General features: G+C 39.2%; 2 protein-coding genes across 2 annotated transcripts; one reads left to right on the plus strand and one right to left on the minus strand.

Annotated features, from left to right (window-relative positions):
- Nucleotides 1-1,682: 1,682 nt before the first annotated feature.
- kcnk15 (potassium channel, subfamily K, member 15) lies at nt 1,683-5,671 on the minus strand. The gene is made up of 3 exons (XM_030767397.1): nt 5,663-5,671; nt 3,118-3,400; nt 1,683-2,671 (listed from the first exon to the last, which is right to left on the minus strand). Exons 2-3 carry the CDS (start codon nt 3,398-3,400, stop codon nt 1,683-1,685), a joined length of 1,272 nt encoding a protein of 423 aa, XP_030623257.1. The 5' UTR covers nt 5,663-5,671.
- An 8,726-nt stretch (nt 5,672-14,397) lies between these two features.
- On the plus strand, nt 14,398-18,789 carry ogfr (opioid growth factor receptor). Its single transcript, XM_030767396.1, has 7 exons — nt 14,398-14,523; nt 15,864-15,932; nt 16,064-16,145; nt 16,243-16,321; nt 16,612-16,678; nt 17,057-17,205; nt 17,625-18,789. Exons 1-7 carry the CDS (start codon nt 14,398-14,400, stop codon nt 18,763-18,765), a joined length of 1,713 nt encoding a protein of 570 aa, XP_030623256.1. The 3' UTR covers nt 18,766-18,789.
- The last annotated feature ends 619 nt before the right edge of the window (nt 18,790-19,408 follow it).

A 19,408-nucleotide genomic window follows, 5' to 3' on the forward strand; every position in this document is an offset into this window, starting at 1 on the left:
GTCAATTTCTTGTGACAACATTCTGCAAAATACTGGTATCAAATTATCTCAGAATGTTCTAGTGACATCATTGGTGAACTCTGACATAAATTACAGAATTCTCTTTTGACATCATCATTAGTGAAAGCATCACAAACCCCACACAAGCTACAATTACATTATTAGAACACCAACAAAATAAAAAATTCATACCGTCCTAAAGGCACTATTAAAATCCATGTAATTTCTGTTGTTAATCTGACTGGTTTGCCACCAATGCACCTTTCACAAGCAATATGTAATCTACATAACCCCTCAATGACCTCTTTTGCTATGGCAACAACAGCACTGAAGATTCTAGATGTGCCTAGTGCCATTTAAATTGCTGTAACAGATCACAGTAAGATCTGAAATTCCACACAGACGGCCAAGAATACTCTGGTATATGTCCCTTGTTCTACAGTTGCCATGTAATCAAAAGGTAGTAGTTAATTCAGACGTAACAGTGTGATCTGTGATTTTGTGGTGACTGACTTTGTTTCAGCCATTTTGTGGGCTTATAAACAGAGATGGATTCTGAAAAGTGTTCAGTGATGGCTTTGTAGTGTGAAAAAGCCATCACTGAACACACATTAAACAAACATACTAAAACAGGCACGTGAGAGCATACATGTCTTACATGCAACACAAATACACTTGGGAATGTGGAAGGATTCCTATCCTTCAACAGTCAAAAAATACATGCATGCAGAGTAGCACATGTAGGAGTATGCATGTGCCCTTAGCACTGGCAAACAAGAAGTGAAAAGCAGAATAATTCATTGGCTTCACTACAGGTTGATGGTTAATTCAAAATCCCTTTCTAGAGGGCAAATTTAACATCGTCAAATGCATCAGCTCATACATATATAGCAATCCCTCTCAAAACTGTGCTGAAGTAGTGAATGTGTCCTTCAAGCTCTACTCCAAAACAGAGAACTACGAAACCAAAGACCCTCTCTTGGTTTTGTTACATCAGACTATCAATGTATATTCATAATCATATAATCCACATTCAGTTTCTAAAGTGTGGAATAGTTAGTGTACTTGTGAGAGCATTCAAAAGTGTGCCTTCTCACAAGTATCTATAACTGTCAACTGAATGTAAAATAACTGTAGAAGTGAGCTCTGTGCAACTATGGAAAATTTTCAAACTTGCAAATTTTCTCCATGAGGGAACAATTCTCTCATCCGGAACTTATGAGGACACGCAAACATAGAGTTTCTTTTCAGTGTATCGTTTTTACAATGTACCTACCCTTTATGTAAGCATATATTAAAAAATTGTATCCGTTTTATATATCACATGTAATCTCTACAATACAAAAAGACTCATACAATGACTTTACTTATGCATCACTAATAATTCAGCATGGTATGTGCTTTGAGACGAATCTTCATTTGTGTGTGTGTTATTCATGAAACAGTTTAAAATACATGATCTCGTTTTACTAATGTTGTTACCGACATGTAATGCAGCGCAAAAAGCATTCAAAGCAGTATTTCGGCATTAGAGGGTAAATTTTGTCTCCTTGTGGAATGATTAAAAAGCAGACTAAAGATCCATCACCTTTGCTCTTCTGTGTGCTACAAAAATATATATGCATTTGGTTACTATTCAGTCTAAATATCTGTTGTAAATAGTTTGTCTCCAAAGAAATGTGCTAAACAGACTTCCTCCGTGAATGATAATATTCTCTGAAACTGTGCCCAGGGGAAAATGCACTGCTTGGGGAGGAAAACCCTGTGTTGTCCTTGGTGCTGGATGATCCTTGTATCCGGTGGGAAATGGAGTTGTAGTAAACGGAGTTGGTGTGGCATCCATGGCGAACATGTTGAGACTGAACAGGACTGTCGCAGAGGCCCAGTTGGTAGCACATGCAGGAACAGAGAGATCCAAGCCGGGATTCCCGCCGAGATCGGACCGGAGGTGCCTCTAAGGGTAGGGGAAGGTGGAGATGGAGGGGTGGGTGTTGGTATAGGTGTGACCTCTGTGAATGGGATCCCCTGTCTCTGTCCTCCACTGGAGAGGGGATGAGGTTGGTGCGGCTGGTGCCCTCTTCCATCGGTAAAAACAGCGTGCTGTGACTGTGGCTGTGCCTGTCCCTGCTGTGTCTCAAGGTGACGAGGTTCCGACTCCTCTTGAGTGAGGCGCGTTCCTCCGCATCCCGTCGCTCATCCTCGCTGTTCATGGTCAGAAAACGCAGGACCACAAGATTCAGAAATGCCCCAATCACCGTCAGACCAACCAAGATGTACACAAAACTGAACGCTACATAGTGTGTCTTTTTCTGAAGATCCTCAGTCTTCTGCAAAGCCACAAAGTCTCCAAACCCAATGGTGGTGAGCGTTATGAAACAATAGTAGTACGCGTGGAAGAAAGTCCATCCCTCAAAATGGGAAAAAGCAGCTGCCCCAATGCACAAGGTACCCAAACAGGACAAGAATCCAACGAGGACCATATTCTCCATGGAGACCTCTGTATGCCGGAAGCCCAAGCAGCGCTTGGTCCTGTGAAGGAGGAATCGTACGAACGTGTTCATTCTCTCTCCCAAACTCTGGAACATCACCAATGTGAGAGGGATGCCCAGAACTGCATAGAACATGCAGAACACTTTGCCAGCGTCGGTTCCTGGAGCTGCATGACCATAACCTGTGGAGGCGGAGGAGTGGCATTGCCAAAGCAATAAAATTAAGTCTCAAAATCAAGCTTTGACGAAAGCCTCATGTGAAAGGGTAGATATTAATGACATGGTAAATTGAAACATGCAGAGCAGTTTAAAACAATACACAGTTTCATTTAGAATATAAATTTTATGGAGCAAAAATGCACTATGTGTGTTCAGTGCGTGTGTCTGCACTGAAATGGTCGCAATATGTCAGTTGTTATAAAGAGAATTATTATTAATTAAAAATAGCCAAAAAACAACATATGGTGCCAAATAAAGGATATACCAAAAAGACATTTCGGGCCTTTCTTTGCATACACACTTGTTACAGTTTGGGTTTAGTACACTTAGTAGCTATTGGAGGGGACAGGGCGGAGGGTTAAGCCGAGAACAGAGTAAGGCTCGCTTTCAGTATTAGCAAAAAACTTGCCTATGGTGGTGATGACGGTAATCGCAAAGTAAAAAGACCCCGCGAATTTCCACTGTCTTCCAGCACGATGGGGTTCTGCCTGCAGCACCACACGCTCAATCTCCCGGTAGTCGTCCTCAGAGAAGCGATACTTTCTCTTCATCTCGCTGCGCTTCTGTTCTAAAATCCGTTTTCTGGAGCTCTCTGACTGCGACTCGAGCGCGTCGAACACCGCGGCTCCCACAAGCAGATAGGAGAACATGCACAGGATAAGGGAGAGTGTCCGTACGTTCTGCTTCTTCATCTTGCAAGAGCCAAATTCGACTGCCCGCGTGTAACAGCGAGTGGAGCGGAGGTGCAAGAGTTGGAGTCGAAACAGGTGATGCAATTCAATGAACTGGTCATTCACATATACATGCTGCGGTGCAGTGGCACAGCGGAAGACCAAGGTAAGATGTTTCAAAAACCATAGAGGAAAAAGAAGACAAGTGGATCCTTCTAAGATTTTTTCTCGTTTTAGCGTTAGACGAACATCTTAAAATTTGCGAGTCATGTAATTAATTTATCTGGAAGCTGTTTTAGATGATCGTGCAAGCTTAAGAAGAGAATTGCTTAGCCACTAATCTTCAGTATCCAGTTTTGACTAAATCTGTCACGTCCAGCATCCAAAGAGAAGGGTGTATAAGTTAAGTTCCATTGGCAATCCGTGTTCCAGGCAGAACTGCTATTTAGCTGATCACGGTACATAATACCACGCACACACTAAAGGTGGAGACTCAGGCTTGTTCTTCATGCGATCTGCTCTCTACATGAAACACTGCGCGCTACGGGTTCCTCAAATAGCTGATGAAACCAATAACTCACGCCCCGTTTCCACAGCAGGCGGGAAAATTATCACCAAAAACTGCCTACATTTCTTTAAATATCCCCATCCACGGGCATTAAACTGTCAGCACTTCGTATTCGTTAGCCTACGGATCAGTTTGTGTACAGTTGGATGTGAGTTTGATCCTGGTATGTTGCGTTAGAAGCTAACACAGATGCAGCTAATAGTATGTTTAATAGGCTAACTGGACTTTTCATATGCATTGGTTGACAATGTAGTTCATCGATTTTTCACGTTGCTTAGTAACAGCCTCCTATTGGAATGTTTTTTACAGTTTCACTATGTGGCTTTGTGTCACGTATCTAATATCTCTCACTGAATCGAGCATGTATGCCTATTTTCAGTATTCTTGTTAAGAAGTAGAATTAAAAAACACACTGTATATTTGTTGTAAGTAATCAAATCGTTAGTAGCTGGTTATAGATTCTGTTTTTTGTGACATAGATTCTGCTTTTGTGTTGATCTTGGAGTGTCGCTGGCCATGGTGCTGAACGCTTTCCTCGGACAGACAGCTTTTTATGTGCACATTTTCATAGGTGTTGTCTGAACTGTTATGAAAGACACTTTGGGTCAACAAACGAACTAAAAGTTTGACAAGTAAGGTCAATTTTGGAACTTGCTGGTCAGTGTATATTTAATTAAACTTTCACAAACGTTCTCATGCAGCTAAACAAAACATTGTAACTGACGTCCAGTACTTCTATAGATCTGGTAGCCTACAGTTAATATATATTGATCAGTTTAAAATATGCCGAGGTCTCTTAACAATACCAGAGGTTACGTTGCTTATGTATACACTTTAAAAAAGGATAGAATCTCAGAAATGATGGGTTGTAGAAGCTTACTGTGGTCAAGACACACCATTAATGTGTTAATTAATGTATATTTAATAAATCTCTATTTATCTATTCCATGTGTATTTCTCATATAGCATTTACATATTTATTGTATGATATATAGACTTGCAATGGGAGGTGTGTATGTGTTACTGATGCCTTTAAATGATATTATGCAATGCTTACATACTCCCATTAGACAACCATTACAATCCAGGAATAAGCTGTTACATGCTGTTCTATGCTTATTACAATAAACCTCAGCTGCACACAAATACACATGAGCAACCATTAACAGTGTTTCACAGACCATAAGTAGTAAAGAAAGGCTTTGGATTAATCAGAATCTCCCAGTATATGTGTACATGGGAGGAAACAGAACTTCTACAGGAGCATACGGATGGCTTCTTGCAGTGCCATCACTACTTATTGTTTTGCCTTTTGAAGCATGGGTGACAGTCCCTTGATGTATTAGTTCAAGACATCAAGCAAACACAGCTGACCCTTAATAAAACTACATATTACGTATGAAAGATCAAAGCCTCATTCGTCATTAACATGCTCATCGCAGAGTAGAGGACAGCTTCAGGTCACTGATGTATTACAAAGTTATTTGCAGGTATAAACCTGTTTCCATAATGAGTTACTGGCTTTGTGCTGAGAAAGACTGACCACATCCAGTGGAGATTGACATTGGAGTTGATTAACTGTAGCTGTAACTGGTGGGATATTACCAGACTGAGACTGGAGGTGACGTGTGGGAGAGCATATCAAAGGAGACATTGCTAGAAAAGAGAGGTACCATCATATAATTCTTATCAACTATTTGTCTGCCTTTATATACCGCACTGAGCAATTTTGTAGCTTTATATGGTTATTGACCTCCTCAAAAATAATATTCACAAGTTGTTATTTGGTGTGGGCCTTTTGTGAATTACAGAACATTTTGTGTTGTCATAACGAGGTATGGTGATGGGCTCTTTGCTTTATTGTATTGCAATGTTCCATTGCTCTCAGCTTGTATGATTGCTATATTGTTTTGAAGACATTGTACGTGTAAGAGTATTTTAAATTGAACTACATGCCCAGTTTAGCTTTGTATCTGAGCTGTCCATCATAAATCTTGAATTATATTACAGCTTCATAAACCATCAGTTTACTTTGGAAAACCATGCTTATAAGAACTTGCATTTATGCCATGTGCACTCACTGCAAGGTGCATTGAAAAAAAAAAGTCTGTTGTCTAAATGAATGCTTTTGCGACTGGTGTTTCAGGTTAGTCTGATTTGTAGTCACACAGTCCTTAGTGTAACAATTACAAGGTTAAATGTGTTAATTACAAATTTATTAATTATTAACTTTAAGAGTGTTAATGTTTGATTATAGTTGGATTATTTTTCACTCTTAATGTTCACATTCACCATTAGGCAAATGTCATTATGAAAGCATTAAAAAAAAAACAGCACACTCTCACAAGTAACACTATCAGTACAGCTGTTAATGAAATGTAAAATAACTGTGAAGTAAATTCTCTGTATCTCCAAAAACTTTTAGACAAGAAAAACAACATATGAATTTTTGCTATGATTCAATCTCTTAAAAACCATGATGCAGATTAATGGCTTTGATTGTCTCATCACAAACATTAGCATTCTTATTGTAGACTGTGAACATTTTCATTTAATCTCCATCAGACCTTGCTAGAGGGACCTAATAGTCTCACCTAAAATGACACTCACTTAATCTGAATGGTCTGCGGGTGATAGAAGTTGCTATAGCTACCTAAGGTAGACCAGCACCAGAGGCTTGTCTTGTCACCATGGAAAACTCTAGAACATTAATCTGGCCTCTTCACATCATAAATCTTTTAAATGAGCTCATCCTTACATCCTAATACTGTCGAGCATATGTTAAACTGTTGGATCAATCTTTGGGGAAAATGCACAGACCCCCTGCAAATGGAAAAGCTTGATTTTGAGAAAGCATCTGGGTGATTGTTTGTTTGTTTGTTTGTGTGTGTGTGTGTGTGTGTGTATATTTCTTTATTGTGGATTCCAAGCATGATACAGCTCTCCTTTGGGCTCTCAATGTTTCATGTGTAAGCGTTGTCAAGTGTATCTGTGATTCAAAATTAAAACAGGCTCCAACTAAATCAATTACATGTCCAATGATAAAGGTGGGGAAAAAACTGTTGCGTGAACAGTCTGTCATCAGTTCCCTCTGTTTCTCTGTCTGCAGGCATACAAGACGAGACCATGTATAAGAGAGAATAAGACTTCATCTCTCAGCAGCCTGAGATAGAGAGAGAGAGAGAGAGAGAGAGAGAGAGAACGCAGAAGGGAGCAGGATAGAACAGGAGAGAGGATTGAAGCGTCATAAAGCCTGAAAGACATTCTCTCAAAAAGCCAAATATGTCCCTGCCAACCTATCTATAGCTACCCAAGCCAAACTACTAGAACCTCTGCTCACTAAAAGATCTGTAAGTCAATAAACTATAAAATGTTGGATCTTCTTGCTCTCGGGTTAATCAGAAATTATAGGTTTGTATGTGCAGAGAGCGAGAGAGAGAGAGAGGGGCATACTTGCATACTTTCTACAAGCAACAGATAAAGAGCCACAGGGAGAAAAAGAGAGACAGAAAGACAGAAAGAATGGAGACAGACCTGAGGGAGAGGAAGAAAGAGGAGAGAGAAAGGGAAATGCTTTAAATAGGTGCACTTTGTAAATACATGATATAAAGTTCCTACAATTCTACATCCTTCTTGCGGAGCCAATCAAATAGTGCCTTACCAACAGACCCAGCCAATCAGATGGAAAACATATCAAACGCAGTCCTGCTCTTGTAATACAGGTAATATGTTAGTAAATGAGTTCAATGACCCATTGAAGCACATCCATTAGATGATGACTACTCAGAGACAATAGATAAAGGTGCTCTAAAAGCTCTTTGATCAGCCCAACAGAACACAGGAGCTCTCCTTGCAACATTTCCAGGACACTTACTGTATATTCAGTATAGAGGAGTACATTTTAAGCAACTGAAAAAAAGAAATTAATATCAACAAATGTCAAGTGTCTTGAGTGGATTATTTGTTTTAATTATTTTCTAAACTTATTCTAACATTGATGTTTTGAAAATATCCTTTTTAACAAGGTCTGGAGAGACATTTACCTAATGTTAATCTACCATCACTGGAAGTAAGTTTGTTTGGGGTTTTTTTGTTGTTGTTTTTTTTTGAGGGGGGGGGGGGGTGAGGTCTGTAGCATGCAAGCAGTGAATAGTAACACGTCACCCGTTATTTTTTCTGTGCAAATAAAGAGCGATACATGTTAAAATGCGTCAAGGATAAGTAGCCCATAGCATCATCTTCTCCACACCAGCCCAATTCATCAACTCCTCATAGAAATGCAAATTCCACCCACTGGAGAGAAAGAGAGCTTGGAAAATTAAGCCCTTCAGAAAAGTGCAACCTCATAAGAGGGCAATGGAATAAAAAAATCATCCACTGAAAGGTACAGAGAAAGGAATGAAAATGAGAAGATGTGGAGGAAAAATACTTGAGAGCGATGAGAGTAATGAAACACTAAGTAGATGTATAACATCAGAATAAGAAAAGCATTGGGAAAGAAGGAGAGAGAAAGAGAGGGAGGGAGACAGAGAGAGAGAGAGAGAGAGAGAGAGAGAGACATGCTTCAGTAGAGACATCTGCTTATGCTGGTACAGATGTCTCTACTGAGTCACGGCTGATAATTACAAGGTTTGATGGAGAGTGATATTGCACATGCCACACACTCACTCTCTCTCTCACTCACACACTTTTATCTGACAGCAGATGGATGAGTGTGAGACAGGGCTCTGCCAGGTGGCATTGAGGGCTCCCTCTCAACCCATCAAATATTTGACTACATATCCGTTCATTTGAACAGAGTAATCCTGCCTGTTGGCGACTGAAGGTAAGAGATTAAACTAGTGTGGCGTAATGACTCTTCTGATCTGTGTGTCCGAGAGATCAGGTCTAACTGTTTGTGACAGTTTATTGTTTCAAAGTTCCAAATACTGAATGTCTGAAATTTAATGTTTGGAACTGAATACAGAACAAAAGCAAAAACAGCTGAGTAAGTCAGTTATTGCTAATGAAAATTGGGTAAATTGAAGTAAATCGAATTAATATGCTGCCAAATTAAACTGAAAGGGTTCCTGAGCAGAAAAGTGATTAAGTGGCTCGTTAAAGGGCATTTTCTAATATTTTATGTCAGTTATTGTTCCTTTTATTACTTACTTTGTTTCTTTTATTCGTTTACAGGTTACTTACTAAGATTTATTATTTATTAACACATACCGTAGCCAGATTGTTCACTGAGATTGTCACAAAACAATAGGAAATCTCAACAACTGACTTCTAACCACAAGTTAACGAGACTCAGAGAGGCATATAGTGACCACGTCAGTCCCAATGGATGAGCAAAAACACATCAGTTTACTGAACATTAACTGTGCTAACATGGCAAAATTCAGAAGGTTTTGTGATCGCGTACAATTATCTCTCACCTAAACTGTAACGCCTCCGTTATTTTGGCTGTGGCATATGAGCTAGCCAGTGAAAAACAGTCTGTTCTGTTTAGTTAACGATTAAAACTCCAGAGTTTTTTATGGCTTATAATTGGAGTGACAAAATGATGGAAAGTGAAACATCACTGCAATCTTTTTGTTGTTATCAATTAATCAACAAAGCAAATACAAAGAGAAATTGAGCTGGAGAATAAATGGGAGGATAAATGGCCTGAAGTGAATGTATAAATAAGAAGAGAGAGAGAGTTTGACAGTGTATAAGGAAAACAGAAATCACAAGTGATCTCACAAATAACAGGGAAGTAAACTGAATAAGCACTAGTTGTGTGACTCCTGAATAAGCACTAGTTGAGTGACTCCTCAGAATTTAGTGCTGGGGACAGTCTCTACGCAAACAATCCACTTACAACGTCTTCCATTTTTCTCTCCATTCTGTGGATAGCGGTATTCCTCTTGGGAATGCATAATTCTATCTGTTTTCCCTCACAGTCAAGTTTACATTGTTGCAAACACAAAGAACATCTTCTGCTGGAGAGAGAGTCTTTGAAGTGACATGTTTACAAGGCCACGCTGACATGAATGTCTTTAGAACAGGCTGCTACTACAAAGAGGTGTGAAGCTCCAAGAATCTGAAGAAAAAGACAGAATGGAATAATAATATCTATATTTATATCCGTGCCCATGTGACAGGTATCTCAGTAATACCTGATTAAATATACTTTTGGACCAGTAGGTTTGATGGAGGTGTAAAGAATGACAATTGTAATGCAAGTTTCTAAAGTTACAAGAGATGTATTTATATTTTCAGTCTAGTTATTCAATAGTTAAAATAGGCTATAAATATTATAATACACTTATAAATATTATATGTCTATTATAAGTCTAAATAAATAAATAGGTGATACTCAGTTCAATCAATTTCTGATTAATTCATTTTAAAAAGTCCAGCACAGCCGCTATGAGAAGAAATAGCAAATCGGGGGGGGGGGGGGGGTCATAAGTATCAAATAAACTAAAAAGCTCTCCAAGCCTGGAAATAAAAATCGAAAGAAAGATCCTACCGCTCTTGCTAAACTGTTTCCAAGTTCACTTCAATGGTGGCTCACCATTTAAAGTTAGTATCCTCTCGTGTAGGGAGCCCCGTCAACCTGAGGTCACTTTCAACTCTTTTATAAATTAAAAAAGAACTGGCCCGCATGCACAGCAGGCAGTTCACAGTTTACAATATGTACTAATAGCTACTTGTGCTAATAATCTCCCAGGGCTCACATTCCATAACATATACATACACTAACAGCTACTTAACGAAATACAATGTTTTAATAGCTTAGCTTATTGTAAGACATGTATCAGCTCTAATTTCTACAAGGCTAAATGGCAAAACAGGGGCGAATCCCCGTCAACTGTCAATACTCAAAACATTCACAATTTATATACACAAGACATTTTTACTGATACATAATGTAAGTTTGGAATGTAGCTCTGAATTCTTACAGCTAACAAGATGCTAATGCCAGCGGACATTCTCAATTCAGTGTAGCCTTAGTAATAGTTGTACTATTAATTAATTAATTAATTAAATTTTTGCTATGTGCCTCTCTTCCCCCCAAAGTCTATGACTAGACTAGAAAGTGCCTGCCCTGCCATCAAGTGTATTCAAACTCCTTTTTGTGTCTAGTGAGAACAAACAGATAAAACGTCACTGAGCAGGTTGTCAGATGATGGACACCTGCCTATATGGCTTATTTTAAGAAGGTAGTATATGTGAGAAATTGATAATGAGTAAAAAAAATAAATAATAATAATAATAATAATAATAATAAAAAGATGTCAAGAACACATCAATTATCATCCAAGTTTCTATCAGTCGTACATAAGTGGCACAGTACCCTCTCCAGTTTTCTTTTCATCTTTCTTTCTTTAGTTTTCAAATTCTTTATCAGATATTCTTTATCTTGCAGAAACCCAATGTGAATGTTCTATTCTTAGAATCGTCTCATTCCGATGGCAGCCCCAGATGATATGGAGGGCTGATTTCTCTGATCACTAGAGCTATAACAGGCACATAAAGGTAAATGCACTTTAAATGAGTTCATTGCAGCAGTGAATTATAGTACGGAGGAAGAGATGCTCAAAGACTGCCCAGCTGTAAATATGTTCATGACAACACCAAACACAGGAAGCTGACAACACAGAAACATGCACACACACTTTACCACCACCACCACCACCGCCAGCATTTCCATGGTAACTACAATCAAAAATAGCACTCCAATGCAGGGGATCACTGAACATCATAGTCATCTTGATGGTAGCTGATGCTATTTATAGCCTATATCCAACAGTGCAGCAAATGTGTGAGAGACACAGTCATGTTTCTATGCTACTCTCCAAATATCAGGTCAAAAATAATAATAAAAAAAAAAAGCAACTGGACAAATCACACTATTTTGCAAGTGATATTTCTGCCTTGTTTTAGTACCCACTTATGTGTCTGCAGTTCCAATATGCTTAAAAACATCCAAATCAGAAATCAAACAGCTAGTGCTTAACATTAGCAAAGGAGCATACCACTCAGGATGCTGCTAGATGAGACTGGTTCATTTAGATCCATGGAAACATTCTCAGGAAACTTTCATAAAGGGTTTTGATTGAATGGCTCACAACAGTGGTCCTATTCTGTAAAGATGACCAGTTGGTTTGAAACATAAGGAATCAGCAATCAGGGGAATAACTATCAGTTAAAATTTTCTAGAACTTTCCTCTTATCAATCACTGAGCCCCAGCACAATAAATTTAGGGCAAGGATATTCTAAGATTATAAATGATGAAACCACTGCACTGGAGCCAGAGATTCCGCTGATTTAAGTGAAAATGAATTTCGCAAGACTGCCATGTAAGAGTCCATTGATTCCTTGTTGATATAACTACCCTTCAATTTATTGTCCTACTCAATACCAGCGTATTCTTTCTGCTTCTGTCTGTTTCAGAGTGGAGCTTCTGGTATAATATGATAAGCTACAGAGGTAGCTTTGCAAACTCGCTTATCAAACTCGGTGCAGCTGCTGTAGAGTGCTCATATTCATGAAAACGTGCTCAGAAGGACCCTGAGCGCAGAGAAACAGACAAATAGGTAAATAAAAAATATTTAATTGCAGCACTTTATTATTTTACAATCTCACATTATATGTTCTGATGTTGCAACTTTTTTTAAGGGGAGGCGGGGGTATGCAATATTCCCTGCCAATAAGCAGGGTCCAAAATTAACTTTTTGGTCTATCTGCCAATGGCTGGTAAAATGAAAAAAATTTAACGGCCAAAATATTTTTCTACCGGCCATAGAACTTCATAAGATACGATCAGGCGAGTGGCCAACGGACGGGCCTCACGAGGCCTATGCCCGCCCAAAAAATGCATAGGCCCCCCGAGTTAGGATGGAATTATTTAATTTCATACTAAAATATGTTATTGTTTGTTAAATTGGTTGATAATATTACTAAAATATCATCACAAACGCTCCTGAAATAAAGAAAATGTGTTTTAATTTTTTATTTGTATAGCCAAATGCTGATCGGTTTGAGTGACATTTGTATTAGCCAATTAACAGGTTTGGTTTTGAGTTTATAGTCCCCGCGATGCAACTTTTCAACAGGAGATAGCAGCTAGTTCTCCATCTAGTATATTCCCATACCTTAAGCGGATTCGTGAAAATTCGGTTAAGGAAATGTCTGTGCGCGTTTCCATCAGCTGTGTTATGCTGGAGGAGTTGTGAAGAGCTGTGGGTTTAAAACTTGTCTAGGGCAACTTTAACGAAAATACGTGAAAAAATCCCAACAAAAACCTTGTTGATGCGACTAAACCTGTTTCCATCATCCAGTAGGGCCTATCATATTACCTTATGCTAATCACGTCTTTCCAGCGAACACATTTCTTATGCCACCTAAAACGTTTGATGCGAAGTTTAAGCGTCAATTTGCATTTAATAGTTGGACGGAAACCCAGCTAGTGTTATGACCTGTGCCGAGGCCCGTCAGAAAATACATTTCTGGATACGATGACATTAAAAACAATATAATTACTAATTGCCTGCAGGACGGTGGACAGCGAAGGCCAATCAAATAATTGCAAAACGTAGTCAATCAATTTGTATTGTAGTGATGAAAGTGTAGTGAAGAAGGCCAGTTGGCGACTGACTTCATTTATTTTATTCGCCAACGTAGATATTTACTCGCATTTGGCAATGATTATAATTAATAACTGTTTGCTTATATGGTAGGTGTTTGCGATATTTTTCATTTTGTTTTGTACTTCATTTACAAGCAGGTAATTAGCCGAGGCTGCGGCTTTGTGACCTTTCAGAATATTCCGCGTTACGGTAATGATATTACCCGAACGTTGCATAGACGTGCGAAGAAAACCATTAACACCGTAATTTTTAAGGAACTGCTCATACGAAATGCATTTGGAATGAAATAATAACCCACACAAGTAACTCTTTAAAGTTCAATGGTTTCGTGACAACGATGCATATTTCCTCTTTTCCATTCCTGTGGCACACCGACTAAGGTATTAATCAATTGATTTATAAGTAAATTTGAGCAATGACATTTCTATATATTAAAAAAGTAACACTACAAATGACACATCTACAATAATAGTACAATTAACAGTAATTAATAATAAATAATAATTTTGCTTTCCTTGACTTCCCTTTTAGTAAACGTTTCATTTACACCAATAAAGCTAGTGTTTATCAACGTGGTTATGACATGGTACGTCTTTGAGCCTCAAAGGGTTACAGTCCGCATGTTAGCACAACTAGCCTATTAGCTTAGTGGGCTAGTATTCACTCGTATCTGTCTCGCAGGAGATGGACATTTCGGGTGTTGCCGCAGAGACACCGAATTATTCTCCACCATTTGGGGAACTTGAAGTTGTCGATGCCAAAGTTTACATAAATTTCAACCGGCAGTTTATCGGACACTTTGTCGTGTAAAGAGCATTGAATGATGGAAGACGACCTAGTATGCGAGTATGATTCCACTTGGGACACAGAGAGTGATGGAGACGACCTGGGGGATAGCGCAGGAAGGCGCCCAATTCAAGATAAAAATAAAAAAACAAGACCTGGCTTTGTACGTAAATCTTGGCAGTAATTATTTTTCGTTCTCTGCTCACGCATGCCAGTGGCGTCCATTTGAGTGATATTTTTGTTCCAAAATAGCTCGCTAGCTGCTGGCGGACTGTGTTGGTAACGTTAGGGGCTAATTCGTTAACTGTGGTTAGAAAAAAAAATCATCGTACTGTTACCTTGCTGCATAAAAGACAAACATTTGCTACATCGGCTTGCTGTTTTTGATCCTTTTTGTCGTATTCTTAAATAAGTGCATTGTATTATGAGTGTTAATGCTACTAGCACTGTGGGAGGCGATTGGTTAAGCTAACGCTGTTTTACTGAGACCTCAGTCAAGGCAGTTTGTGAATTGTAAAAAGATTTCAGGATGTAGGCCCGGCTAAAGTCATGAAATTCTTTGATTTTCCACGAAAGTAGTTATTTTCATGGCTTTATTTGGGGAGCAAGGTTTACCAATACAGTAGTCGAGATAAACTAATCAGCGACAATACGACTTACCTATAGATAACCGAATATATTAAAAGCTTAGCTAGCTAGCTTAGCTGAATTCGGGAAATAACGGATGCTGTGCACCTAGTATGGCAAGTAGCGTTTTCACCTGCTTGTGCTATGGTTAGAGCGATTCCGAATGTTTTAGTTGACTCTTGGCACCTACTTTGAATTTTTTCTGAACTTGCGTAATGGGTTTTGTCGGTTTACGAAATGTGGTGCAGGATATTGTAGTAGCCACTTAGCTAACATTAGGTGACGCTGGCAATTCAGGAAATGCCTAATTCAGCAATTATTAATTACATGATCAGTTTGAAATTGTCACATAGAGACCTATATTTATACTGACATAGTTCTGATGTTTCGTACGTTTGTCAAGTAAGTTTGAGCACGCAGTAGCGGGCTCCTAGCTGTAGTCTCCTCCCATTTTAGGAGGCATTTGCAGATGAATGCTGAAAGCAGGTTCCAGGTAGTCTGAAGGAATGTCGCAGACAAGGAACAGAATGCCTGGTATGGGCAAATACTCCAAGCAGAGAGGGGTTTAAATTTGCTTTTAATTAATTCCCCAAGCAGCCCTCAATTCACAGCCACAATAACTCTTGACATAATGTCACCACTGAACATGTAACTTTCTCTGAAAGTGTAAGTTTGAGCATTTCCTATGATGTGTTAATGGGAACACACATACCAAGAGTGCTAGTTTCACCGGAGTAACTTGTGGTTTTGACCACTGATCTGTATTGACAAGTTTAAATATTCTCTGAAAGGTATTTTTAAAATATGATACACCCTTTGTCATCAGTATGCTTTACATTTTCAGCTTTAACAGTCTGGCTCTGTTTTTTTTTTCAGCGCCTCTATTCCTCCTCTAGAAACTTACGAGCAGCTAAGGATATGCAGAACTACCGACATGGCTATCCAGTGAGTCAGAGTTCATTTTCATTAAGCAAAGAACAGTGGGGGGAAATTTTTTTTTTTAAATATTCCTTCTTCACTGTAATTAAAAATGAGGTGATTCTTTCTCGGTGATGTTTTTCTATATCTTGCTGCAGAATATCAATGAGGAGGAATGTCCAGAAGAAAGAATGACTAATTTAAAATTCTACCTAAATGAAATTACCTCATCCCCTGATGGTAAGTTACTTGTTCATTTTTTACTTTAACCACTTCAGTTGCAAAACTTTTCAGAATTGATTAATTTAATTGTGTTTCGGCGTCGCGTTCTTTACAGAGGTTTCCATAGAGGTGTTTCATAAAGAATGGAAAACTGACTACAAACGATTAGAGAGAGTCCATTCCTACATTCAATGGTAAGGTTTTCTCTTTCTCCTAAGCCTGTCCTTGACACTCCTGTTTTGAACTGAACAGTAGTCCCACTATTCTGATTTCCTTCTCTTGGTGACCAAGTATGGTTTTTGTTATGGGTCATCACTTTCAGTGTCTTTGTGACACAGACTTATAGTTATGCCTAACATGTCAGAGTGTCTTCATGGATGTCCAGGGTGGATATTGGGACTGTTACCTTGTTTTCATTGTGCAGATAATATCTGGGTGATCGCTAATTTCATAACATAACTGTGTTGAGTTTCACTCCTGCCAGGCTGTTTCCGCTAAGAGAGCCAGGGGTGAATTACATGGCCACCGAACTCACCAAGAAGGAAATTCAGGTGACACAATAAGTGACTTCAGTAGTTAGAATGTTCCTTACCTGGGGTGCCTCTGACAGTAAGACCTCTGAACTTCATTAAGGACAGTACCCAGATGTACTCTAGTTACAAATATTTTTTTTCCTTCAGAAAAACTTCAGATGTAACACTGCTAATTTTTGAATTGGTGTAAATGTTGACAGAGGAGTGCAGTTAAGACATTAAAGTTGTTGTACAAACATTTGTGTTTAACCAGAGTAGAGCAGTGTGAAACACATATGTGTATTGCACAGGTTGTGTCTTTGATTTTTTTTTTGACCATGCATATGTGCGAATGTGTACTGCCAGTCTCGACATTTTTGTGTAGGCGGTTTATTTCGTTGTCTGCTTCCTCTTCAGGCGTTCAGAGAGAGTGAAGTAGCTAAACGGAGGCTTGTCGATTCCTACGAGCTCATGTTGGGTTTTTATGGCGTTCAGCTGCTGAATAGAGAGACTGGCGAGGTCAAACGAGCAGAGAACTGGAGAGAGCGTTTCGCCAACTTAGAGCGGTGAGTCACCATTGTCTTTCCCACCCCACGTCTCTCAATCTGATATCACATTAATAATAAAGCGGTGCAAAAATTTAAACCAGTGTCAGACAATGAAGTTTTAAGCAGAACATTTTAAGCAGAAAACTGATGTTTTAAGATTATGGTCTTTAATGTTGGATGATTCACATTCTTTTTTTTCCTTTTTTTTTTTTAAAGATGGCAGTTGTGTCAAATAATTAAATCAAATCAAATAAGCAGCTGCTGTACAGAGAGAGAAAAAAAGAACTAAAACAATATTTTTATGCTCCTAGAAGCAGTGATTTATTAGAAAGAGTCCAGTGAAAAGAGTGCCAATCCCAGAGTACTTTTTTATTTTCTTTAATTCCTTAAAACTGTATCGATTAACCTCTGCCCACTTTTCTTTCGTCTGCTTTCAGAAACATGCATAATAACCTTCGTATCACCCGCATTCTGAAGAGCCTTGGGGAGCTGGGTTTCGAGCATTACCAGGCCCCTCTCGTGCGATTTTTCTTGGAAGAAACCCTTGTCAGGAAAACCCTTAACAGTGTAAAACGCAGTGTACTTGACTACTTCGTGTTTGCTGTACGAGACAAACGCGAACGAAGGAAGCTGATCCGCTATGCCTTCCAGCACTTTGAACCCAAGGACAAGTTCGTCTGGTGTCCCAGAAAGATCCAGAAACGTTTCAAGAAAAAGTCAGAAAAGAGGCAAGATTCAACAGGAGGAACTGGCGAGGGTGGTGCCTCTGATGAGGGGCGGTCCCGGGGTAAAACGAAAGAAGGAGAAGCCGGGAAGGATCAGAATGAAGAAAGGCCAGGGGAGGATGTCATAAATACAAAGAAACAAACTACAGTTAACTCAACAATGAGTGTAGATGTTAACCTGCAACTAGTGGGGTCACAAGTAGACCCTGAGTCCCCCTGTGAAGGCTCTTCAGTCGACCCGTTACCTCTCAATAATGGTAACACCACTGACAACGGGGAGATGGAGTATTCTGGTAGTGCTGAATTCAGTCGCATGAAAACCCAGGATGGAAACGGAGATGAATTCAAAGAGAGACCACAGTCAGACGCAGAAGTTGAAGAGTCAGGCAATGTGGGAATGCCGAAAGTTCCGGTATCTGATGAAGAGAAGCCAAAGGAGGAAAATGAGGAAGAAGGTATGGTCAAGACAAGCAACGGGTCCTCAGAGCACAGCAGCTGTCAAGATCAGAGCAGGAGCACTGTCCATCCCAGAGAGAACCATCCAAGTCCTAAAGATCACAGTGTGCATGGAAGCCCGGTAGTCAGAAAAACGGAAAAGACGGTGACGGGGAGTCCCAAGCATGTTTCTCCTTCGTCCTCCTTAGATGAGCGAGCGGAAAAGCTCCCCAGGACCAATTTTAGCAACTCTTTACCCACCACCAAGGAGAAGGAAGAGACAGTAGAAATGATGAACACTGGACCTACAGAGAGTCAGGAAAGTGACAAGGTGCAAAATGAAAATCAGACAAATGGTTCAGCTAATGAAGAGCCAATGGAGGTTGAACCTGGTCAATGTAGACCTGGCCGTCAGTGACATCTGAATGTGTCAGAGCGAGGATAGTGAAGAACTTGCACTCTTGAAGGACATGAAGTTGCTGCTTGGAAGATGCATTTTATTGTGACCACATTCCAGGCCTTATTTAATGATGAACTTTTGAATGAACACCTTCAACAAAATTCCACCACTTAATTCCTTACATGTGTTTCTAAATTTATTCCTCATCTGTAAAAATGGGATATCCTTAGATTAGCTTTTTTCTTTTTCTTTTTTTTTTTTTTTAACTTTGTTTTCTCTTCAGATGTGTTTAAAATGAAGTGTTGGAAATGTCATTTACACCATTCAACCCCTCAAAGTGGTGTCACCACAGAAGTACTGTTGAGTTGAAAAAAAGTCATCCCTTGTGAATTTTGTTTGTCTCAGCCATTGATATGTTTAAAATATGAATAAATCCTGTAGGCTGTGCCCTTCCCATGACCATGTAAAGCCTGGAATGCTCCAGGTACAACTTTTATTTTGAAGGATTAAGTTGTGTGGTGCTTTTGTTTTGAAGGAGAGGCTGAGCTTTTCATTTTCTTTTCATTTCAAGTTCTTTTCATTAGAAGTAAGAACAGATTTCAGTACTCTTTCATGCTCTTTTATAGAAACGTGACTTCAAATGAAACTATTATATATTGGA

This window comes from Chanos chanos, chromosome 3, assembly GCF_902362185.1.
Source record: "Chanos chanos chromosome 3, fChaCha1.1, whole genome shotgun sequence".
In the NCBI taxonomy this organism is placed as follows: Eukaryota; Metazoa; Chordata; class Actinopteri; order Gonorynchiformes; family Chanidae; genus Chanos; species Chanos chanos.